Source organism: Falco biarmicus, chromosome 8 (assembly GCF_023638135.1).
Source record: "Falco biarmicus isolate bFalBia1 chromosome 8, bFalBia1.pri, whole genome shotgun sequence".
Taxonomy (NCBI): domain Eukaryota; kingdom Metazoa; phylum Chordata; class Aves; order Falconiformes; family Falconidae; genus Falco; species Falco biarmicus.
In genome coordinates, this window is record NC_079295.1 from 41,390,535 (window position 1) to 41,413,934 (window position 23,400).

At 36.8% G+C, this 23,400-nt stretch overlaps 1 protein-coding gene across 5 annotated transcripts in view; it reads left to right on the forward strand.

The window, feature by feature from the left end:
• Positions 1 to 23,400, forward strand: part of ACVR2A (activin A receptor type 2A) — a 71,364-nt gene that overhangs the window by 19,064 nt on the left and 28,900 nt on the right. For 4 of the 5 annotated variants that reach the window (XM_056348650.1, XM_056348651.1, XM_056348653.1 and 1 more), the window contains 2 exons: positions 19,404 to 19,611; positions 21,927 to 22,036. In XM_056348650.1, the coding sequence (XP_056204625.1) occupies positions 19,404 to 19,611; positions 21,927 to 22,036 (318 nt within the window). Of the gene's footprint in view, positions 1 to 18,720; positions 19,011 to 19,403; positions 19,612 to 21,926; positions 22,037 to 23,400 lie in introns of all 5 variants that reach the window. The other variant, XM_056348655.1, reaches the window with a different exon arrangement.

Sequence of the window (23,400 nt, forward strand, 5' to 3'; positions counted from 1 at the left end):
TGGGTAGTTAATCTTCTGTGTGAGTTTGTCTTATCGATCCTAGGCAGGGTTAATGTCTGAATTCTCTTCGCAGTCTGCATGTTTGAAGCATATATTGTCAGCATATTCAATATAATATACTGCTTGCTTGCTTTAAACTGGCTTATTCTGAGTGACTTTAGTCATAGTGGCAATGAAGGCATTGCAAATGATATGGGCTAGTCCAAAGTAAGTATCCTGGGTTCTTTTTAAGTTGCTTTGATGTGTTGAATCATCTACTTCTGCTCTATCATCAATGTTGCTTGAGCAAAATAGATCAAAACTAGTTTATGTCTAATAGTACAGCCTGTGACTTGTACTCAAGTATAGATTTCTTTTCCTGGTTCTAAGAATCAGGCATTTATAGCTGTTGGTTAAAAATCCTGGATTTCTTGTTAGCTCACCTAGATCATTGATGGTTTGAAAAGCTACTTCATCCTCTGTACTGCATGCAGCTATTGAGGTGGATATTCAAGGAGTTCTGTTGCCAGCTTTCTCAAAACCTTGGTTGACACAGAGTAGTCTAGGCTAGTCTTATTTTCCAAAATGCTGTGAAACCAGAAACTCAGGATAATTACTTGGTGTTAGCCCATGGTGCAGTCCAAGAGATATTTCTTTGCCTCTTACCTTAGCTGCCTCTATGTACGGTGAGTAGAATGCTATTTCTAAGGAATCCTGTGAGAAACTGGCATTATTGTAAGCAACCATGTAACTTCTGCCATCACTGAAGGTATAGATTTGGAAGTTCCGGTGAATTTGTGCTTATTAGAGAATGACATTAATAGGCAGAATTGTCGCTTCACCATCTGTTTTCTAATCTTTTCTGCAGCGTAACTGAAAAAATGTCTTTCTCCTCTCCTACTGAAAGCATCTGATATTCTGATAATTTCTTAGGAGTGTTGTTGAAGACAGCAGATGACTTGTCTGGCAGGTGCTTTCAGAGATAAACCAGTAGAGTATACCTACCACTGTCTTTGTCCTCTTACCTTTGATAGGCAGAGAGATTGATACCATTGCCTCTGGGCAGGGGAGTATGTATGGAAGACATGTTTAGGGAGCCCTGCTTGAGGTTTTCATTAACATGGAACTTGGAGTTTTAATTATCAAGTTTAAGACTGTTATTTTGTTAAGGTGTGGAGAAGCTTTTTGGTGTATACCAACATTCATGTTCTGGCTTTCACTGTGTTCTTGAATAAGAAGAATAAGGTCAAAATCGTATCTTGAGGTGCCTTCAGGATTTCAGGTCAATAGATGTCGTTTTCTTAATTGTTATCTATATTTAGAAGAGAAATTTAACTTCTATTAGCAAGTGCAGTACTTTCACCTGGAAGCTTTTGTTTTTGTTTTTTTTCTGTCACATACATCCCTGATTCATCCACAGAATTCTGGATTTCTTTTTTCCACTCGCAGCTTGGTAAGTACTGTCAAAACCTGAGTTGTCTTTATGTAGGCACAGTGTTATTTCTTCTAGGCTATGTGGTTAATGGTTATTCCACAGAACAAGCAGAACAGTGATTCTTACCTGTGAGTGAGACTGGCTTTGCTAGGTGAATTTGGAATACCAAATGTGCATCCATGAGGTATGTGGTGAACTGCAGTTCTTTCATGCTAGGCTCCTTAGATGGAAGAGGTAGGTATTCCACGTTAGATGTCTGTAGTCTGTTGGAGTTTCCAAACAGCAAATCTTGTCTTCTGAAGGGAGCAGCAGTTCCCATAGTGGAGAGGTCACACAGGTCTGGGGGAAGAAGCCAGAATGACAGCCTTGAGCGTGATATGGCCAAGGGAGCAGGTACCTCTAAGCTATGTAGGCTGGCTGGTCTGTAGCAGTGATGGGCAGTTGGGTAGGATTACTTTAAAATATGCTTGAGTTTAGATAAATACTTTACATTAATACATCACAGTGCAGTTGCACTCTAAAAGAGTGAGTTTTTCATTCTTTTCAGAAATGTCCAAAGGTAAAATGTTCTTGAGATTTCTGGGGATATGTATTAATGGCGTACCCAGGTATTGATTCTGACATGAACAAAAAAAACCCCCACAACAAAAAATAAACAAAACAAAAAAAACCACACACACCCCCCCAAAAAAACCCCAGATAATAAAAATTGACGTTTGTACAGCTGCAGTACAATAGCAACTGAATTTCGTTTGCTAGGTACAAACCAAAAGTAGCCTGTCTAGTTTTAGTTACTCTATAAAATTAAACACAGTAAAAACTTTTGCAGCAAAAACCAATCCCATGTTTTTGAAGATAAATAGCCAAGCTCTGAGAAAGCCTCTGTATGATCTTTCAGCACTTTAAAATTTCCTGTCTTATCTAAATACTTTTTTTAAAAAAACTTACAATATTGTGATGGAATAAATCAGATAAGCAAATTGAACAATTGGCCAGAAAATAGATTGCCTTGGTGTGGCACTACGAGGTGACTCAGTGAAATAAGAAAATAATGCTGTGGTTTATATTATTGTGTGCTCATTGCATGTGCCAGTCTAATCTGTTTTGTTTGGTGTGCTTTGCCACCAGCCTCCTGCCCCAGCAGCTTTGCCGAGCTCACCTGTTAATTCTCGTCCTCTCTTCCTGAGGAAGCAAGGAACTTAAATCATAGTATAGTAGGATATTTCTTAGAGCACCCTGTTTTCCACAGGTGTAGGAGTCTCAAAAGATGTTCAGAATATCCTTTCATATAACTGCATTCTTTAGGAGGTTAAAGTTAGAATTAAAAAAAAATAAATCTGTTGTCAGTAGGACTAAAGATAGGTAATTCTTTAAATAGATCATAGGCAAATGAACTATAGCAATACTGCAGAGCTTTAGGATGCTAGTGCTGCATGTGCAAGAAGAATAAAACACGGGTGCTTGCCATATTCACTTCAATAAAGTGTTGATGGCTTGGGTGCGAGATAATAATATTATGGCACTTGGTGAGATAGTTGAAGTTGGCAAATGGTGAAAGATTCAGAAAAATGACCTTAAAGAATAATCTTTTTGTCAACAAATCTTGTGTTATTGAGGGGCTAAGAAATCTCAATTTAGTTTAAGAAACAGCATGATGACTGGCAGTTATCTACAATGAAAGGTGTTAGAAAGTGTAAATATTGAAAATCAGTATTTTCAGTGAATCCTGATGGTGAGATTACATACAGTGTCCATTTTTAACAAAGAAATTTAACACTGAAATTTTGAATTTGCTGTTGCATTTATCAGATTTCCTGTGGGATGTGGGGTTTTTTAAAAAGTTGTAAGCTTGATGCCAAAGTTACCAGCTGTAGTTCCTTTCTCCTAGTGGTTTAAAATGTTGTGAATTTTCAGAGCTGTTGCCTCAGGTTTGTAAGATGATGGATTTTTTTTCTGTGGGTATGTCTCTCCCAGGCTCTTGTTGAATAGTAGATCATATGAAAACTTTGGCAGAAGAGGAAACTTTAATGCAAGACGCTTTTAATAAAAAAACATTAAATCATTGCTAGTGAGTGTACAAAATCTTAAGCGAGAATTAACCAGAACTTAAGCAGAATAAACAAAGGCACACAAGGAATAGATTATTTTTATATTAAAGTATATGTATCAAAACATGTAAATATTTTATATGTCTATGTGCACCACCCCTCCAATTTATAAATTAAAAGATTAAGAGCAAGGTATTTTTTTTATAGAAAGAAAATTAAAAGGAAGTTGATTATTTATATTCTGAAGTTGTTTCTTTAAGCTAGTTTAAGAAAACTGTACAGAAAATCTTTATTGCTGCCTGCTGAGTTATAGTCGTAAATGCAGAAGAGCAAACCAGAACTTAATTCAATATTCAGAATTGCCATTTTATACCAGCAGTGCAAAAATAATTCTGTTGCTGTTTAGTAGGTTTCCTTACCAATACTTTCTTCTGTCCTGTACATCCCCAAATCCTTTATCCAGGGAACTAAGCAAATGACATTAGCTTTTTTCAAACTCAATATAGTAGGTTTGCAATCAATGATAAATATCTAATTTAAAGATAATTTAAAATGCTTTGTCATATATAAGCATATGATTTTCAAGTAAAAGTTGTTTCTGCTTGCTTAGGAGGTGATAAGATTGTAGACTAAATGTGATTAGTGTTCTTTGCAGATGTTGCTTTATATGCTTAGTCTTTCAGAAGTAAAGCAGTCTAGACTGTCTGTCTGCATTCTCCTACAGCTTTGATCTTGATTAAAACTGGTTGTATTGCATTTATCATCTTCCTTTCTTGAATGCCAGAAATATCTTAACTGGCTTTTTGTATATGTTTATACAGAAAGATGCTAAGTATCTTCTTTGAATACCGTAAAAAGTACATATTTGTATATATTCAGCAAATAGCAAAAATCGTTGGCTTGTATCTTGAAAGCTTTAAAACTATGATTTGCCTTATTTCAGATACAGCAAATGTTACTCAGAATGTTAGTTAAGTTAATAAAGTTAACATTAAGTGGATTTTTTACTCCCTTCTGTTTGATATACATCTAAAGATAGGTGGTGGCTTCTTTGATCTTCTTGCTGTAGTCATCTATCTGTATTTTTTTCAGATCTGATATTAGTGATCTGTTAATGCCTGTTTTATTCTGCTAACGCAAGATTTTTCTTCCTGACCACCACCCTTGCAGCTCAGGGTGACTGAACCAAACTGCTTCAAACTGTAAAGACACACAGAGTACCTGAATACAATAAAATTTATTAGGGACTGGTGTGTGCCCACTGTATGGCACAGCGAAAGATCTGAAAGCATCTGTGTCAAATTTTTGTTTTGGTGTTAAATCTTTCACTGCTCTGGGAGGTCATCAGTTCCTCACTTGTGCACACCAAGTACAACTAGAATTATTTTTAAGGATTTTAAAGGGTTTTTTTTAAGATAATCGGATTTTCTGTTTATTTGCTTGTTTATCAATTAGAGATTGTATAGGACAGATTTGAGAACTTGATATATTTTTGGGGGAAGTTTTAAGTGAAGGTAATCCTTATAAATGCTAATAAACTACTTGATGGTCAGACAGTAAAACATTTTGGGTAGTTCCATTAAATATTAAAATAAATGGTATTTATTTTCTATTACAACTTTTGTTGTTGCCGCCACTGAGCACTTTGTGTAAGTGTTGGTTAGAGTTGTTTATGAAATGTTTGTAGCTTCGAGACCACAGTGGTGACTTAAATCTAAGTTTGGGAACATGGCTCCATATACTCATTAAGTACACAAAACGGATGGAGAAGTAACTAGACAATAAGTTAAACTATACTTAGCTGTCATAAACCACTTGTAAACACATTACAGGAGTTGTATGTTGCTCTGTACTTTGGCATTACTTAGTATTTTTTTTTCTGATCCTTAACTATACCATCCTAAAACTTTTTTAGTTTTGTGTCGTGGCAATGATGTCTGATTTTTATTTCTTTTTGTTTGATGAGTGTTTTTTATTTAGTGTCTAGTTTTAGTTCTTTAGCAGCCTTTATTATTTTTATGTTAGAACATGGTTGTCATTATGGAGATCTGTAATCTTGCCTGAATAGTGACATAGTGATCAGGGGAAAATTAATTAAAATAAGGTATTTTAATACGAGCCTCACACAGCAAATCTGGATTCCTCCTGTTTTAAAAGCATTAACCAGTACATAATTAATGTACTGGCTGAACCAGAGTTGCTGTTCCAAATGTAGGTACTTCTGTAGTTAAAAGCTGTGCAGGGCTTTCATACACATCTGGGCTTCCTGAGAGTAATTTCTTAATAAAATTCTGATAAATTATCTTAATACTTTGAATTAGCATATTGAAAAGTTAACACCAAAGACTTTTACAACATTTTGTAACAAATGGATTTTTAAGGCTTTCTTGCAAAATTAAATGATGCAAAACTGGCTTAATTGAACACTCAAAGGCATTTTTTTTTCCCCAGTGAATTGCATGCTATAAATGTCTTTAAATAGTTTAGGATTATTCTATGATGTCAGATGTGGGCTATACAATCAGGGTGTGTAGTACCAAAATTCAGCTTGATCGTATGCTATCAAACATGTGATTTGCTAAAACCAGAAAATCCTATAGCGGTAAGTTTTTAATGTCGTTTTGAATACTTTTCATAGCAAACATACAGTGAAGCATGGTCCTGTTGACTTCAGTTTTACTACGCGTATGTGCATGGTTCTTAAGTGAGAATTTAATTTGATACTGTATTAAATGTCTAGATGTTTAAAGCCTTCAGTATCTTCATACTTGGAGTTCTTGTGTTTCTAAAAGGTATTTTTTCCTTTTAAGTGAGACATTGTAGAAGGACACCAAATTTCTGTTACTCATACATAACCACAAATAAGAATGCTGTTGTGTTTTTTCCTTAGTTGGATTTTTCTAAATTACTTTATGTTGGTGGATTATATGTATAATCTTCCAGATACTTTTATTTGTGTATTTTAAGGAGTAGGAAGATAATTTACAGATTACTAAACTGAAGTGGTGTTCACTCTGAGGGGGGAAAAAAAGAGGGGTGATTCTATAACATTCCTCTAACTTTTCCAGTGTATAGGTTAAGATACAGCAATTCAGAAGCATTTTTTTTTCCTGGTGCAAGAATAACAGCAATTTTCATCCACTTTGGAATTTCTTTTGAGAAGGCTTTCTGTAGAGATTAATATTTCTTTTGCTACTTTATCAAGGCCAAACTTTAGAAGCATATGCATAGTTACCTTTTTGTACACAAGAAAGTGTATTTGTTTGGGGTTAGCTCATGTATTGTTGAGCTCAGTTTCAAATATGTTGGCTTTACTTCATACCGAACATCAAAGAGCCTTAGAAGAGGCTTTTTAAATTATTTTTTTTTTCTTAAACAGTGAACATGAAAACCTATTTGTAAGTGCTTGTAGGCAGGTAAGGGAAATAAAAACCTGTATCTTGGATTACTCTTGCATTGATTTGATTCTCATGTTAGATCAGTGCTGATTTAAGGCAGCTGTTGCAGCACTCACTGCATTTAACTGTTCTAATGACAATAAATGTGCAGGTTGTCAGATACGTAGCATATTCTTAAAGCCACTACTACAGAGTTATGCTCTAGAACACGGGTAAGAGTTTTTACAAACATACTTCTAAATTGCTCCCTTTTTTAGGCAGTTATTCTTAAAGCTCTGACAACAAATACACAATGAGTTATGGTTTAGTATCATGACTCTAATAACCTCCTTCCAGCTTTGAAATACTTTGGTTTTGAATTTGTTCTAGTTGGTGAACTTACTTTTCTGGATACAACTAGTAATAATATTAAAAGAAGTGACCAGTGGATAGCAAAATCTTCTTCATGAGAATCTTTTAATGAAGGAATTTAAAAGAATTCTGTTAATGACAATTTAAAAAAATAGAGCAGAAGAATAGTATAGTACTGAGATACGTTAAGAAATTGCTTTGTTGTTGCTTTTTCATCTTGCTGTGAATTTTAATACTTGAAACTTGTGACAGTTTACTTACATAGAAATTTGTTCTGCATAAAACCTGGCATAATAATGATTTCTAGTGAAATTCTTTAAGTTCTTGCTTTCTTGAGGGAAAGCTCACTTTTGATGTAGTATCTTTAGAGCATGGGAAGGTGATGATGGGGGTCAAAAATAATAAGAGTATTTAAATTCTAAGCATTACATACGGTGAAAATGTTTACTTCATGAAGACTCCATAAATAGTTGGACTGTGGATTTCCATGATCTTCTCTAGGAAATAAGTTCAGAACGAAGTACTTCAAACAACAATATCTTTGCACTCTTCCACCCATCAGTTGGTAGTGCCCAGGTCAGCTCTGCTGAGGAAGGGGATTGTGGTTGATGAGAGCTGAGCTGCAGCTGAGGTGCTGCATAGCTGGAACTGCCTGTGCTGTTACATTTGGAGGTTCAGACTTAAAGAGTTGACTTGGGAGCTTGAGAGCAAGGGGAGTATGTGCTTTCCCTATCAACAGTTTTCTTGTCTATAAAAATGTGGGTTGTTTCAAGCTCCGTGAATGGGATTTTTAACATAATCTTCAGATTACAGCCTGATACAGTGAACAAAATAAGGCAGCTTGAGAGGGGACAAAGGGAAAATCCATTTGAAATGACAGCCAGTTTAGCTAGAGGTAGAGAGGCAGTTTTGCTGGATTTTTTTGAATATAGTGAATACTGATTTCAGAACATAAAGACACAAATTTTAAAATTCTTTCAATCTGGAATGGGTTTGGAATTTTATATAAAGAGAACTGGGCAGTGGAAATGGAATTAAACAGGTACAGCAAAGTTTAAGCTTATGCAGTTTGTTTTAGATAGAAGGGTTCAGCAGTCAAAAACATATTAGCATTTTTATGATGATACGTATTTACTCAGATGTGTAATGCTAGTCTGACATTTATTTAAGTTTAGTGGCTGAAGGAAGGAATTACTTCCACTCATTTGTGCCAGTTCAGCTGTTTGTGAGGCTGTACAGCAGAGTCTGCTTTTTTGATTGCACTACAACTTAAAAATGTATTTCAAACTGCAGTCTTGCATTATGCTACTAATGTGATTTGGCAGTGATGTATCCAAACCTAAAATGCTTCTGGAGGAGTATTTCTGAACAAAACCAATATTGATTCCAGACATGTCTTTGGAAGTGTCTTAAGTATTGAATGTAGTTCTGGCCAACCTGTATAAGAAAGATGAACTTGGAAAGGCCTGCTGTTGTGCTGAGGTAGTGAAACAAAAAGGGGGACGACAATGAAAATACAGAAAGGCCCCTATATCATTGACTGTCTGGAATCAAGACTGAAGCTAAATTTGATGATTCTCCTTAAATATGTTGGAGAGTTAAAATAAGGGAGGGATAAAGAAGGGTTTCCAGCTCAGCTGAATGAGTGAACCTTGAAAGGCTTGAATCTTTTCAATACTGGTTCTTCCTTTTTGCCCACTATGTTATTCTGTTTGCCTGCATGTCCAAGGTAATCCCTCTCCCTGTTTACACAAATCTGGAACCTGTCTTTCATACTGTTTTAGCTGCCATCTGGACAAGGGCAGCTGTAGCTTGTCTGGATCTGCTGGTCAGTGTATGTGTAGCCATCAGTCAGCCAGCTAGCTACTGCCAGTCAGCTGCTGGCTGAGCCAGGCCAGACAAATAGCTTAGCAGTTTATAAGTTTTCTGGGCCAGTTTTAAGCAAAACAATACAGCTGGTGCTTTAAAAAAAAATGCACAAAAAACTGAACAAGCAAGCAAGCAAACAAACAAAAAAAAAAATCCCACAAAAAAAAAAAAATCACTGTGGAAGCTGGTTGTAAGTATGTTTAGGCTGGGATCTTGGTTGTAACCACAGAAAAAGTGAAGTATAGCGGTGGCAAAAGAGCTTTAATTTAAATAGGAAGCTTGATCAGCATATGAAGGATAGCTGTGTAGTGTTTTTGCTTGCAATAGCACGGAGTGGGCCACTACACCCACAGAGGGACTTGTTTGAGATCGGAGCTTAAGACAGAATCGTACTGGTCCTGTTGTCTTTTAAATAGTTATGTAAGGTCCTGAAAGACAGAAAAAGAAGTGGGGGTAGGATGCATCGCATGGAGGAAACATCAAATGCGGAGTTGGATGCTTGCCTCATAGATGTCATGACTGTGTTTTTGTTTGACTTGGTGTGTGGTTCTGTTTACTTTCCAGTCAAACTGTTAAAAAATTTGCATTGAACTTAACTGATATGGAAGGTGAAAGGTATAATAATTTTTTGTAATTATTCTGACTTAACTCTTCTGTGTAGATTTTTTGAGGAATCAGAAGGGTTTCTCCTCACAGGGAAGAGGAAGAGACTCCTTATTTCTCATTATATATACTGGTGAAATGATGATGCTGATTGTATTCAACAGGATTCTGGAAGATGCATGAAATAAGTCGTACAGGAAAAGAACTGGAGAAAATTTTATTTATTGATCTTGTCTGTCTTAAAGTCTAATCAGATAAGGAAGTTTAAACACAAGTAAAATTCGTGTGGAGCTTTTTTGTGCTTTTTCATTAAGTGATTAATATCTTAGAATTTCCCTATGAGGTTGCAGGGGTTTCAAACTTTCATTTTAGGGAGTTCTTAAAAATGTTTCCTAATTCACAGTTGGCAAGTTCTTACAAAGTTTCATAGCTGGGAGAAGAACTTCTACAAATACCAACCCTGAGAAAGGATCACTTTGATCAGAAATACCATAGAGGTTCACAGCCAGGTGTTATTGAGGCATTGCTCAGAGCAAGGTGAGGACTAAAAGCACTGGGCACTGGCAGTAGAGGCAGGATGGCAGCTGTGAAAAGACCACACTTTTTTAACCACTGTCTGTAGACTGATTCCCTCTTGCTGTATGGAGAATTCAGATTGTTCAGTGCAGTCTGTAGAGAGGGGGAAGTTTACTTCTACCTGTAAGCTGTCAAGATAGCATTTCTTTGACAGTAAGACTTTTTTTTTTTTTTTTTTTTTTTTCCCAGTTAACAATTCTTTGTGGCCCTTATTGTATCTCTGGAAAATCTATCCTGGAGAGGGTTGTGAAGAAAAGCCAAATGTTACCTCCTGAGCTGCCCTACACATTAGATGAATGTTTGTGTAGAGGCTTGGAATGGATATTCTGGCCCTTAAGATGCAAGCAGCCTGCACTGAGACTTCTCCTGTCTGGTATGCTGCAGTGCATGTGCTGGCAGTGAAGCACTGCAGAATTCCACTTGCTTTGGAACTCTCAAATCAGATGAACAGCTATGACAGGTATCTGAGATCATTTCTGGGAAACTCACTGTCAGGCCTCAAAATAGAAATTCTGCTAGTTGCCACCACCAGCATGATAGTCATCCTTCAAAACGATTCATATCTTCCTAATCTAGTTTTGATATCCTTAGGTAGTTTATTTAGGCTTTAGTCTGGGAGTATGCTTACCGGTGAAGTGCCTTATGTTTTTAGTTTAATAACTAAGTATCACTGTGGAAATGGTGTTACTCATGTGTGTAGTGGGAAATCATTCCTAGCTACTTCTTGAGCTTACCTGAGCTTCATCCAGAGACAGTTGTAGAAGATGCCACCTTAGATAGTTGGGGTACAGCAGCACCCCAATTCTCAAGTTTTCAATCTCAAAAACTGAATTGAGTTTAAATTTGGGGGTTGTTTATATAATCAAACCTGCATACAGTATTGAGGGCCAGTATTCTTGGGGGCAGTGGTGGGAAGGGACCTGTAAAGTCCCCTTCAGCTGTGCCACAGCTCTTTTTTCCTCGCTTCCTTTTAAATGTTGATTGACTCGAAATGCCTTTTCCTTTGAGGTTAGCTACTGTGATCATTTTCTGTAGTGAGTGATTTTTTGTTTGTTTGTTTGTTTGTGTTTGGGGTTTTGTGCTGGGGAGAAGAGGCTAATCTGAACTGGAAACTGAGTGTGTTTCTAGCATTAGTGCCTGTTCGGCCCTGATCTATTTTTTTCAACCTCTGAATCTTGCAGAAGTTAAACTTTCCTGGTTGAGTATTAAGCCCTTTTTGTTGTGGTAGATTTTTGCCATCTTGTAATACCTTCTCTGTTGTGTTGGGGAGGGGACAATTTGACCAGTGACATTTATAAAAGCTACCAGCATGTATGAGGCGAGTGTAGTCCCAAGGCTGTGCTTCAAAAAAACAAACAATTTAAAGAATCTTTCAAGCTTTTTCCCCCTCTCTACAAAATCATTAGACAGTAGATGAGAAAGTTTTTCTATTTTGTGCTGCTCACACCTTACAGTGACAGGAATGGCATGTTTGAACTTGAAAACATCAGCCTGTGTTTTACTGTGTTCCCTTGAAGTCAAGAAGTGTGAAAAATAGCACTTACTTTAACTTGAAATTTCTAGAGATTCCCACAGGATGACATTTTTTATTTTCAGAGGTAGGCAACTGATGCTATAGGTACCAGTTGTGCTGTTACTGACACCTTAATTTCTCTAAAGAACATAGATGTCACCTGACCCTTTTTCACCATCTTCTGGCACATGCTTTGCTCCAAAATGATTTTGGAAAATTTGGACACCAGAGGTCTGGGGGTTTTCCCACTTCCTTAAAACCACTCTTAAATAAGATACTCAGAAGTACAAGGCAGAAAATGGAAGTTCTCTACAAAATCGTATTAATGACATTATTAATTTCTTCGAACAATAGGAAAACTGCTTGGAGGGACTGTGGAGAGTAACACATACTGCAAAAGTAATTTCAGCCTTTTTCCCTTGAGCAAGAGTTTAGCAAGATTTAGATGCCATGTTACACCTTCTTCAGTGGCCTTCTCCTGAATACTCCACATGTCACAATTGCTCCCTTAATCCCATCTTCTTGAATCACTCAGATGGAGATGCTACTTTGGGTGGTACCATGGAGTCTCAAAGTAACAACTGAACCGAGAAGTTCCTCATGTTTACTTGCATCTTTTTTCCTTGAATTGTGACCTTACCCTTTAGAGATGCTTTCCATTTGTTCTGCCACCGCCATTTCTAAAATCTCAGGTCTCTGAATAGTGTAGCTCTTGGTTTAAATTAATAAGTTTAATAGTCTGTCTTAAAGATTGCTCTGGAGAAGTCATCAGAATGAATTAACAGTTTTATAGATGCACAGGTTTCTTCAGCGTGGCTAATTACTGAAGCTTGCACTTAGAAGGGTCAAGTAGCCACTTTTGCATGGTAGGGATTCACAGGTAGAGAATTTCTTCTAGCTTGAGTGTTCAGCGTGTTTTAAGGGCACCTCTCTTTTACAGGTACCAAAATCCTAGTTCTTTCATTTGATTGTATCTAGTTTTGTGTTGTAGGTCATGTGTGGATAGTATTTGTAATCCGAAGTGGTGTTTCTGTTCAAGAAATTGTGTAAGTTGCATGATACCGAAGTCTGCCAAATCTCTTTTACTAGAACTACAGTATTTCCATGCCTTTAAATATTAAGTGGAACTTAACTGTAAAAATTGGGTGTTCATGAGATTAAGAAGTCAAATCATTTTGGCCCATTGCTTGCACCCTGAAGAGAAAGAGTCATCTACTTAAGCCACATACAGAGTTCTTCAAGTGTGTATTAATTCTGTAGGTCACCTCAGAAAGACTGATGAATTGTGCACTGGCTGTTTAATGTCAGAAAAAATTAATGAATGGTCCAACTCCACCTTCCATCACCAGAGCACCAGCCTTTGTATCTGTGAGAAAAAGAGTGGTTGAATACCATGCATGCTCTCTGATCGCTTGTTTCCAAAATGTAATTGAAATACATGGATTACCTGATGCTGTTTCAGAAAGTTTCTTGGAACCAGGAGTGATACCTAACAGTTTTTGAGTTGCCTAACTTCAGAAGCAGATGAATGGTTTGATATATTTGGTACACGGAATAGAATCTGTATTCACACTCACTGTAATTTTTTTTTATTTTTTATATATATATATATATATATAAAAAATATCATCACATGGTTATAGCAGCTGACTCTTTAAGTATTATTTTCCATACTGTAAATCCAGAAGACACTTTTTCTAGCAGAAAAATCTTTGGATCTTGTTGCCGTCTAGCGAACAAGGAGTTACAAGGAGTTTTTAATGCTATAGAAAGTGGAGTGGTGGTATTCTTCTCCCTTCTCTTTCCCCCTCCTTTCTCAGGTATGTTTCTTATTTATAGATGACATCATCCTCCATAGTTTCCACTATATTTAGGAACCTATGCTTTTAAGACTTAGTAAAGTGCCATTAGGTAGATAATTCTTCAGTTTTTTCAGCCCTGGATCCTTCCTCTGGCAAGCTCTTTTTCAGAAGTGTTCATCTTAGCTACAGAATTTAATACTTCCATGGCAGGCTCATCCATACAAGTTTTCCATTTTGGCAAAGCATAAACTGCAGAACAGTTGCATTATTTTTGGAGCATATGATGAAATACCTAAGCAAATACAGGTTTCCTCATACTCTGCCCGCTCCCCGCCTCAATCATACTGTAATCCTAAAGATTTGAAGTTTAATGTTGAGTTGCAAAGTGATTTATTTATTTTTTATTTATTTTAAAATACCCTTTTAGGAAAAGAAACAAGCCTTTCAGAATGTCAGGTCAATCTTTAAATTTTCAAGATTACCCTTTTAGCCTCTTGAAAGATAGTAAGTCTCGAAGACTTCTGCGCAGAGGTGCAGCACTTTGGTGGCATTTCTCCATTCTTTGCCAATGACTTTTTGATTAAGTACAATGCAGGCTTGGTGAAACATGCTGAAAAGCAGAATGATAATGAGAAACTCTAGCCTGAAAAGATATACATCTTCTATATAAGGCAGTGTGACAACAGTTCAGGTGATTTGTTACTTTACTCTTTTTATTTATCTTCTTCCTGATTGTTGCATTGCTTAAGGTAATGGATGTTGTGTTTGGATTTAATGAATTTTTTTTTGGCCCAGTTTGTATGAAGTACAGTCCTTGCTTGACCTGCAAGCATTGAGAACAATGATAATAGGAGTAATAATTGCTTAAAGAGTAATAAAATGTGGTTTGGGACATATTGGTATGTTTAAGGAGGATCGAATAGGTCCTTTCTGTTGTCACTCGGTTTCATTTATTAGGTTGAAAATAACCTCTTTATTTTTCCTTTGAAAAATGTTCCCCTGGGTGTTATAGAAAAAAAACCACAGAATGATAAAAAGCCTGCTTCCTGCTTGCAGAAGTATCAAAGCTGGGTCTTTTTAGTATATATTTGTAGTGTGTTCTTAAATATATTTGTGGGTTAGAAAGTGTGTGAACACCGTGGAAACAAATAGAATAATATATATGGACAAGCACTTGAAAAAGATACCTGTACAGTAACTAGAGTTTTTTCCAAGGCGCTATTTCTATTTATGCCACATTTTCTGTTATTTTTTGTTCCTCTAAAACAGTGTATTACAGTTCAGATTCTTTCACTGAATGGGCCGTCCTGTCTGCTGAGTAACTCACGGTGTCCAGTCCCTGTGGTGCTTCAGGCCATTCTGCCTAACTAGTTTATTCTAATAAACTACTCCATTCCTTTTCTGTTTGTGGACCTCGGTGCTCAGAATGAGTTCAAATTAATCTCAGACATGGTACAATTTGAGTATCCTTTCTACTGTAAGTATAGGTAGCAGCCAGACTGAACTTTACCCTTTCATTCTTGTAATACACTAAGTTTTCTAGGGAACAGCAAAAAAGAAGTGCCATTCTATCACATGAATATTATTGCATATAAATCCTTACCAATACTGTCATTAGTGCATCTAATAAAATCAGGTTCAAGTGCAGCGTAATGACTGGATGGGTTGTGCAGACGTGAAATAGAGATGTGAGCACTCCTTCCAGACTTCATTGTTCCCGTTTGCATCTCAGAAATGTTCAATGGAGAAGTCTGTAGTTCTTCTAGTGCTGGAAGACATGCAGAAATAAGTTTGAAATTTTATTTGTAGTTCCCTTCTAGTTAAGGATGTGGTAGGCACGTGTTGGGAGTGCCCATCAGAGCAATCTACGTACATAGACTGGCTTTCAGAAGACTTGGTGGGTTTTTTTCCATGCTGATGTTCTAGATCTCAGTGCCATCAAACTAATCTTTGTAGCCTTTTCACCAGTTTTCACGCTTTCAGCTTAAAAATTTTGCTATATTTCACAAACCAGCAAGGAATCACAGGTTCATCTTCCCTTTGACTGATAGCCTTTGTATCTCTGCATGGTGTCACTAACCGAGTATGTTCCAAAAGCATTTTTGGGAAGGGGGGGGGGGGGGGGGGGAGGATTTGTCTGTTTTGAAGACTTCTCAGGAAATGGGGGATATGATCATGTTTCAGCTTCTTTATTGAAAACGTCAGGAAGCCATTCCTGACCGTTACAGGCCAATATGGTTGTGTTGCTCAGCTTCAGGTTTGCTAAATAAACATAGATGATAAACTCCCAGAAGTTTCTCTCTTTTGTTTTCCTCTCTGGGTGTAATGTAGTGTTGTCTGTAATAAAGAATTCCTATTTCATCCAGTATTTCTTTCCAATAATCCCTTTCAAAATTAAGGCTATGTTAGTATAGTCCTTCTTATTAGTTATGCAGAGTTCATTGCCTGTTTGGTTGGTTGGGTTTTTTTTAATAAAAATAAATAATTAAAAAAAGAGAGAAAAGGCAAAAAAAACCCCAACAACAGACTGGCTAGATTTTTTTCAGGCATTGACATAGTCTTTCTTCTTGAAAACGCAGCAGCCAGTCCTTCAAATTCTTACTAAGGTGAGGTTTTCCAGACTGCACATGTGCACTCTTAATAAAATTGCTTTCTGTACTGCTAACAATTACATGGTATCCTGTATTATCAGCAGTTCAGAAGTTCACTAGCAAATGTTACTTTTCTTACTGCAGCTGTTGTGGGTGAACACAAGCGTATAGTGATACAGCAGCACACTAACTGCAACATGATAATGGCATATATAAAATGTGATCTGTCTTAGCATGCCAAAACTAATATTTTATACTTGAACGTTCTTTGCTTTTTTCAATGTGTTTTCCTCTTGGAAGCTTTTAGACTTTAAGTTCTGTCCATGGGATACTGCTTCTGGTTTGCTCGTGGCTTCTTTCAACAGCAGCATTTTGCCTTTTGAGATTCATTAGGAAATTTCCTGAGGACCTGACAATTTCATATGAAAACAGTTTGTCAGCACTCGGAGTGGGTATAGAGGTTTCATTAAGGACATGCTATGCCTGAACTGGGACCCAAATAAATTTGCTTTTCCTGTAAACGCCAGCTGCCCTTCTCCTCCAAGAGTCTGATTCCCGTGGAGGGGGTGGCAGAGCTGGTTATAAGCAGATGCTTCCTTTGTGCAGCAGGCTCAGGGCTGCTGCCTTTGTGTGGTTCCTCTTCTCTTCTTCCTTTGCTTCTACCATATTCCTGTTTTTCTGCTTCGAAAGGTTAATCTAAGGTTGTCCTGGTATGTCCATACATCAGTTTAGTCTGGCCAGACCTATTGCAAATATCCCCTCAGCCCCTCAAGAAGGTATTAAGGTTAGATGCTCTAGTCAGATCCAAAGTCACTAAACCAATGCTGTGATTGCTGGCCAGTTGGATAGGTTGAACTGGTTCAGAGCTTTAATGGATAAGAAAACCTGACCATAGAGAAGACATGTAAGAACAATATTTGTGCAAAGTTAATTTTCCTGTAGTTTCTGAATTTTATCAAATTCAGCTTGTCTGTGGTCCTTCAAAGCTAGGCTTGGCAGCAGAAGAAAAGGAATGGCACGTATGAGAGAAATCCAGGACTTCTGCTTTATTGCACTGACAGAACCAAATTGTTCAATCTGTTGCCTCATCTGTTTCTTGCCATAGCTGGGAGTTGTAAAGGTCAGGCCATCGCAGCACAAAGAATATAATAGTTAACATGCTGCATCTCGCAGTGTTACCAGCTGGCTAGTGCATTTCTCCCATTGAACATCCAGGCTCTTTCCCAAAACGCATAAGCAGCATCCTCTGCCTATTTTGGGAATGCGTCAAAGTCAAAAGTTTCTGAAGGTGGTAATGTGGGATGGCCAGTATGATCAGCGCTGTGCTTGACCCTGCTGTCCTGTGCTGCACTTCAAGAAGGCTGAAGTGACTTTTTTCTGTTTGAATAATTCTGATCACCCTGAGAGGCGCAGCTTTTTTGGTCCATGTACAGTGGGGTCTGTTTGCTGAGGAAACTTTAACTTACTGTCAGTGGTGTGTGTTGGAGGAGGTGTTAGTGATGGAAGCCTCTACCAGTCACCCCAACCCCCACCTCCTACCACTGTTGGGTAGAGTGCCTGCATGACAAATATTTCATCCCACAAAAGAAGTCAGGGTTATAGCTACTCTGCTTGTTACACCCTCGTGTAGGAGAATAAGTGTGGGTATGGCTACAAGGCAATAGCTGGTGTACCAAAATTATTTTGAATATATGTGAATAAAGGAGGTAATGAGTGGTACAAATAAATATGTATGAAACTGCTGTGGAAGACCTTTTCTGTTTAAATCTATCTTCAGCATGATGTGTAATGTAGCTCTCTTTCTTGAAAATATTAGATGGGTGCACAGACAAAGTGAATGTGCTTTGTCATCCTCCTGACCCTTCCTCAATTTTGAAGTGAGTCATCTGACTCTGTAGCTCTTCAATCTCCCTCTCTGGTTTTCTGTGGTTTTAATACATGTTAAATAATGAAACTTTCATGAAGATTAACGACACGCTTTTGACAGTATTTGACAAGATAACAACAGAAATAAAAGCCAGTTACTACTCCCTTCCAGTATTTTGTTAACAGTTTTGCATCCTAACAAACCTTTACCTTTGTGGAGACCAGATTGGTGCTTCTTATCACTTTTAAAACTGTGAAGATAGCTCCACTTTGAGGTGCCTCAGCCTGTTAATTTTTGCTGGGTTTTGCTGTAGGTTGTCAGGAGGCATTGATGAATCAATTACACTTGTAATTTAGAAGACAAAATTAAATTCTAAAGTTCAGAAACTTTTATTTTTAATACTGCTGGGATGACTGAAAAATAGAAATCGCATGATATCAGGATAGGTTAGCTAGTCTGGTGGTCTGTCCTGCTTTACCAGTGTGTTTAATAGAGGCTGCACCAGTGTTTTGGCTTCCAAACACCGCTTGGCTTTGGCCTGAAATATGCACATTAGCCATTGTGGTTGGTCCCACTGTGTGTGCTGGGCACAAGCTGTGGGAAGGGGAGACACGGCCCTGGGCCTTCCCAGAGCGGCAGCACTTGGTTATTGAGTTACGGCAAAGATCTAATGTCTTTTATGTTGCAGCTGATTGCCTGGGTGGGACGACACAGCAAAAAAACAGCGCTGACCTTGGAGATTGGGGCCCGTGCCCTCACACCTATTGGTCTCAATTCCAGTTGCTCACTTGGCAAATCAGGGTGACACAAAAGATACTGTTTCAGCACAGTGTGCCTTCTGCTGCAGTGCTTTGTGTTAAGGAAGCTACATTGTGGATGAAAGCTAAGGGGAAAGATGTTGATGGTTTAAAACTGAATTTATGAGTTGGATTTAGGTTTCTAAGATGCACTAGCTGCTTTTTTGGCACCTGTAACAAGGTAAGAGACAAAAATGCCTTTTGGTAAACTCTACTAGCTAAAACTTCTTGTTTGGGTAATATTGTAACTAAATCTTTACTGTTCATTATTTTACATTTTCTCTGCTATTGCTCTTCAGAGAGGAGTATTGCCGTAACTTGTTTTTTATTTCTTCAAATCTTGATAAGTTATCCAAGTCACTGTCTGACTGAACAGAAGATCTTTGTTTTGTGTTTCAACACTTACTTGGAATGCTTGTGAACATTAAATGTTTTCTTTCTTTATTAAGAAAAGGGAAGGGAGAGGGCATATTGATGCAAGTGGTGTATGATATTTTAGTACATCCTGGTTTTGTTCATATACCTCATCCTTCAGAGTGCCATTTAATTGTGATTTACTTTTCATTCCTGAAAGGTGCCATACTTGGCAGATCAGAAACACAAGAGTGTATCTACTACAATGCTAATTGGGAAAAAGATAAAACAAATCGCAGTGGTATTGAACCTTGTTATGGTGATAAAGATAAAAGACGACACTGTTTTGCTACATGGAAGAATATTTCTGGATCAATTGAAATTGTGAAGCAAGGTTGCTGGCTAGATGACATCAATTGTTATGACAGGTAAGTGAATTTTCCTATAAATTTTAAATTTATTTGTAATTTTAAACTGTTTTGCCTGTCTGTGACTTATACATCCTCACATCTGCAAACAGTACTTGAGCCAAATGATAATTCAGTAGTCTATGAATAGTTATCTTGGTTTTAGACGCACACATAATCATAGTCTTTTTTTTTCTCATTTACCTGTGTTTAGGGACCGGACTTCATCGAAGTACGTTGTCTTTTTTGCAGAATAACATGGTTTACGTTCTTTTGTTTACTTACTGTATATCAAAAACCAGGTGTTTAATTTATTCTTTTTTAGGCCATTAATAATACATTTTCTAATGACTTGTTATTGTCAAACAATGTAAATATAGTTATTGAAACCAGAATGCAAAATTCTGTAGTTCACTATTGCAAAGTCTTTGGAGTAGGAAAGTCAGCACTTCACATCTGCTCCTTACTTAAACATGTAAGTATTTTGCTGATTTATTATAAAGCTCACCTCAGTGGCAGCTCTAAGAGACATCAAGTATTCTAAAATTCCAGTCATTTTTTTTTTATAACAGATGGTGTAGCAAGTACCCATGAGCAGTAACAGCAGGACTTGGGGTTTGTTAGATACTGGCTGAATAAAGGTCATGACTCTCTTAAGAAATGGTATTATAGTTCTTTGAAGTATTATACTAAGTTTTATTTGACCAAAGTGGTTCTTGTTTTGAAAGGGAGAGAATTAAGAAAATAAATGCATAATAGATCTTCATTTAAAATGTATTTAGAGATTATTTTTAAAATTTTCCTTTTATGTTTCTTAAATGGTGAGTGAGTAGAAGAAATCATTTCTACCAAATAGTTTCCCCACACAATAGGATTTTTTTTTTCCTTTAATGAAAGGTTAAAGCTAAGTTAAACAGTAGTTCTGGTTTATCTCTTCCTCAGAGAAGTAGTGAAGCATCTACAAGCTTGCTTGCACAGCATGACTGAGATTCGGCTATGCTGGAAGTCAAAGGACAATTTCAAAGAAATCTTATTTGTTGCTACTAGTAATTATTAACTTTATGTCACTCAGGATGGGGGAAAATACTTTTTGTTTGTTTAGGGTTTTTTTAATCTGTTCCTAGTTGTAGGTTTGCAGTAGTGGGGGCATTTACAATTTCCAAACCAAGCTCATTTCCACTAAATGTTTAACTTCTAGGACAGAAGTAAAATTTTTCAGTGTTGAAGGAGAAATAGGTTCTGTAGCATTGTAATACTACTAGTTCCACACATATCTTTGAATAGTCTAAAAAACCCTGATATTAAAATCTCCCTTGAGTGGGGAGAAAAGAAAAAAAGAAAAGAAGTTGGAAGAAGAAATAAATGTAGGAAAGGATGGTAAGGAAATAGTTGAAAATGGAGTAAAAAATCTTCTGGCTCTAAGACTTCATTAATTGTAACTTGTCATAAGAATGCATGCTGCCACGTTTTTCTAAAATACCCATTAAACAAAATCTTATCTCTGGGAGTGAAGAGTGGTTTACTAAACAAGGAGTTACAGTATGATGAATTCCACACAGCAGCAAAATAAGAACATCAAAGAGTAAATGTTTTGTGGAAATTACAGTACAGTGTAATTTTAATAGCTGGTTATATAAAATAACCCAAATTTTTGAAGGTGAACCTAAAACTTTTTTGACAGTTTTTAGCTGTATTTAGAATCGCCAATTATTTTTGCAGGATTTTCAAATTCTTCTCTTTGTGCTGTCAAGTTGTCTCCTGCGTGATGCCAGTTTTTCTTTGCTGACTGGAATAGTTTCAGCTTATTTGTTAATAGAACTTCTTTCCTGCGGTTAATTCATTGAGTGAAATAAGCCCTGTCCCAGAGCATAATGTAAGCAGGGGAAATTGTAGAAATCATATCTTTTTTTCCAAAAGTAAAATAAATAATTTAGAAATTCTCCTTCCCACTTACCTCCAACCCATGCAACCCTGTACTGAGAGTTTATGGTTAAACACAAGCTGTTTGATCATTTGTTTGTCCTGTTTAAATCTAGATCATGAGCTGCTCTTCAGTATCCTGTTGGTGGTTTTCTTTTGACTTTGTCTTAAAAACAGCAAAAAAGTGCGGTTTTGATTGTACTATGCTTCATTGCAGTACAAGATAACAAAATTTTAATTTGTTTCTTTACATTTAATTCTTATTTGGGTAGTATTTTGTCCTGAATGATTTAATGAAGGTCACTTTAAATTTTAAATATGTGTGTTTTCTCTTGAACAAAAAAAACCCCAAATAGACAACAAAAACCCCCAACAACTTGGGATTAATGAGTTTTTTTTATCATTATCTTTTATAGGAATGATTGCATCGAGAAGAAGGACAGCCCTGAAGTGTTTTTCTGCTGTTGTGAAGGCAACATGTGTAATGAACGCTTTTTCTATTTTCCAGAAATGGAAGTCACGCAACGTAAGTCAGCCTAACGCATTTATCAAGGAGCTGCTTAGCAGAATTCAAAAATATTTAATATTGTGCACGTTCAGGACATAAGACTTTTCAAAATGTTGTGGTCAGTTTTTCCTGCCGGAAGGTTTCCAATTCCCAGATGATAGAGCGCTGTGTGCGTTCACATAAAGAGCCTAGAAAATTGCCAGTTCATTTCTTCAGTTTTGAAAGGTCTACTAGAAGTAATTTTAAATTGATAAAAGATATTTCAGCTCTTTTCTAAGGGTGAGAAGGAGGGATAATCTGCAATAATTGGCTGTTTTAATATACAGAGGTTACTGTCAAATCTTACCTTAATTGTATAGTTAAACTTCTGTAAGTGTCTATAAATTATTGGGCTAAAAGCCGTATCATCCGTGTATACATGTACCAGCCCGTGAACACTCCTCCTCTTGAAACAATGCTCTCACTATTTCCTTAAACTAATTAGATCTTTGAATTTCTCTTGACACACTAACCTTTAAAAAGGGGGGAAGAATTTCCTCTCAGGTTACAAAGAAAGTCAGATAGCCAGACTTAACAAATAATTGTTTTAAAAAACAATAACTAAAAGATTATTTGATTGTTCTTGCGTATCTTCTTCCAGTCAAGAGCCTAATTGTTGTTGGAAAACTGATGTTAATAACCGAACTGAAAACAGCAAAAGTCTTCTACCAAATAGCCAGAGGAAGTTGTTTATGAAATTAAATAACATTTTCTATGAGATTAAAATAGCCTTTGACCCAAGAGATATTCTTGTCATTTTAGCAGTATCACTGACAAAGGCAGTAATCAACATTCTTCACTCAGGAAACTTTTTTGCCCCAGGGGCCTGTCACTGTCCCTGCGTGTGCCAGCTGCCCCAGAAACAGGGTTTCTCTGGAGTCTTTCTTGAGGTCGTGTGGGAGTGTCTTCAAGCTAGACAACCTTTACTTTCAGCAAATCAACCGTGCATAGAAACATTGACAGATCTTTTTTCTGGCCTGTTCTTCTTATTAATGACACCTTATTATACACATTCCAAAGACTAAATCTCTGTATTTTTTTTTCATTCATTAGGTACTGCGTTATTGCCATCTTTTAAAAATGCAAACACCTCTTACACACTGTAGACAGACAGAGCTTAGAAGCACAAAAAAATTAGCTGTGCTGATGTGTGAATCCGGGGATCTAAGTTATTTCTGTGCTTTTCAAAGTACTGCCCTTTTAAATATGTGCCTGTATTTTTACAGTATGCTATTTAATTAAGTATTTTTAGCCCATTGTGCTGATGGCAAGAATTTTTAAAAAATCAGGGTGCCTAGACATTTCAAATGCTGGGATGATTTTTGTTTCTTAAAAGCTGTGTC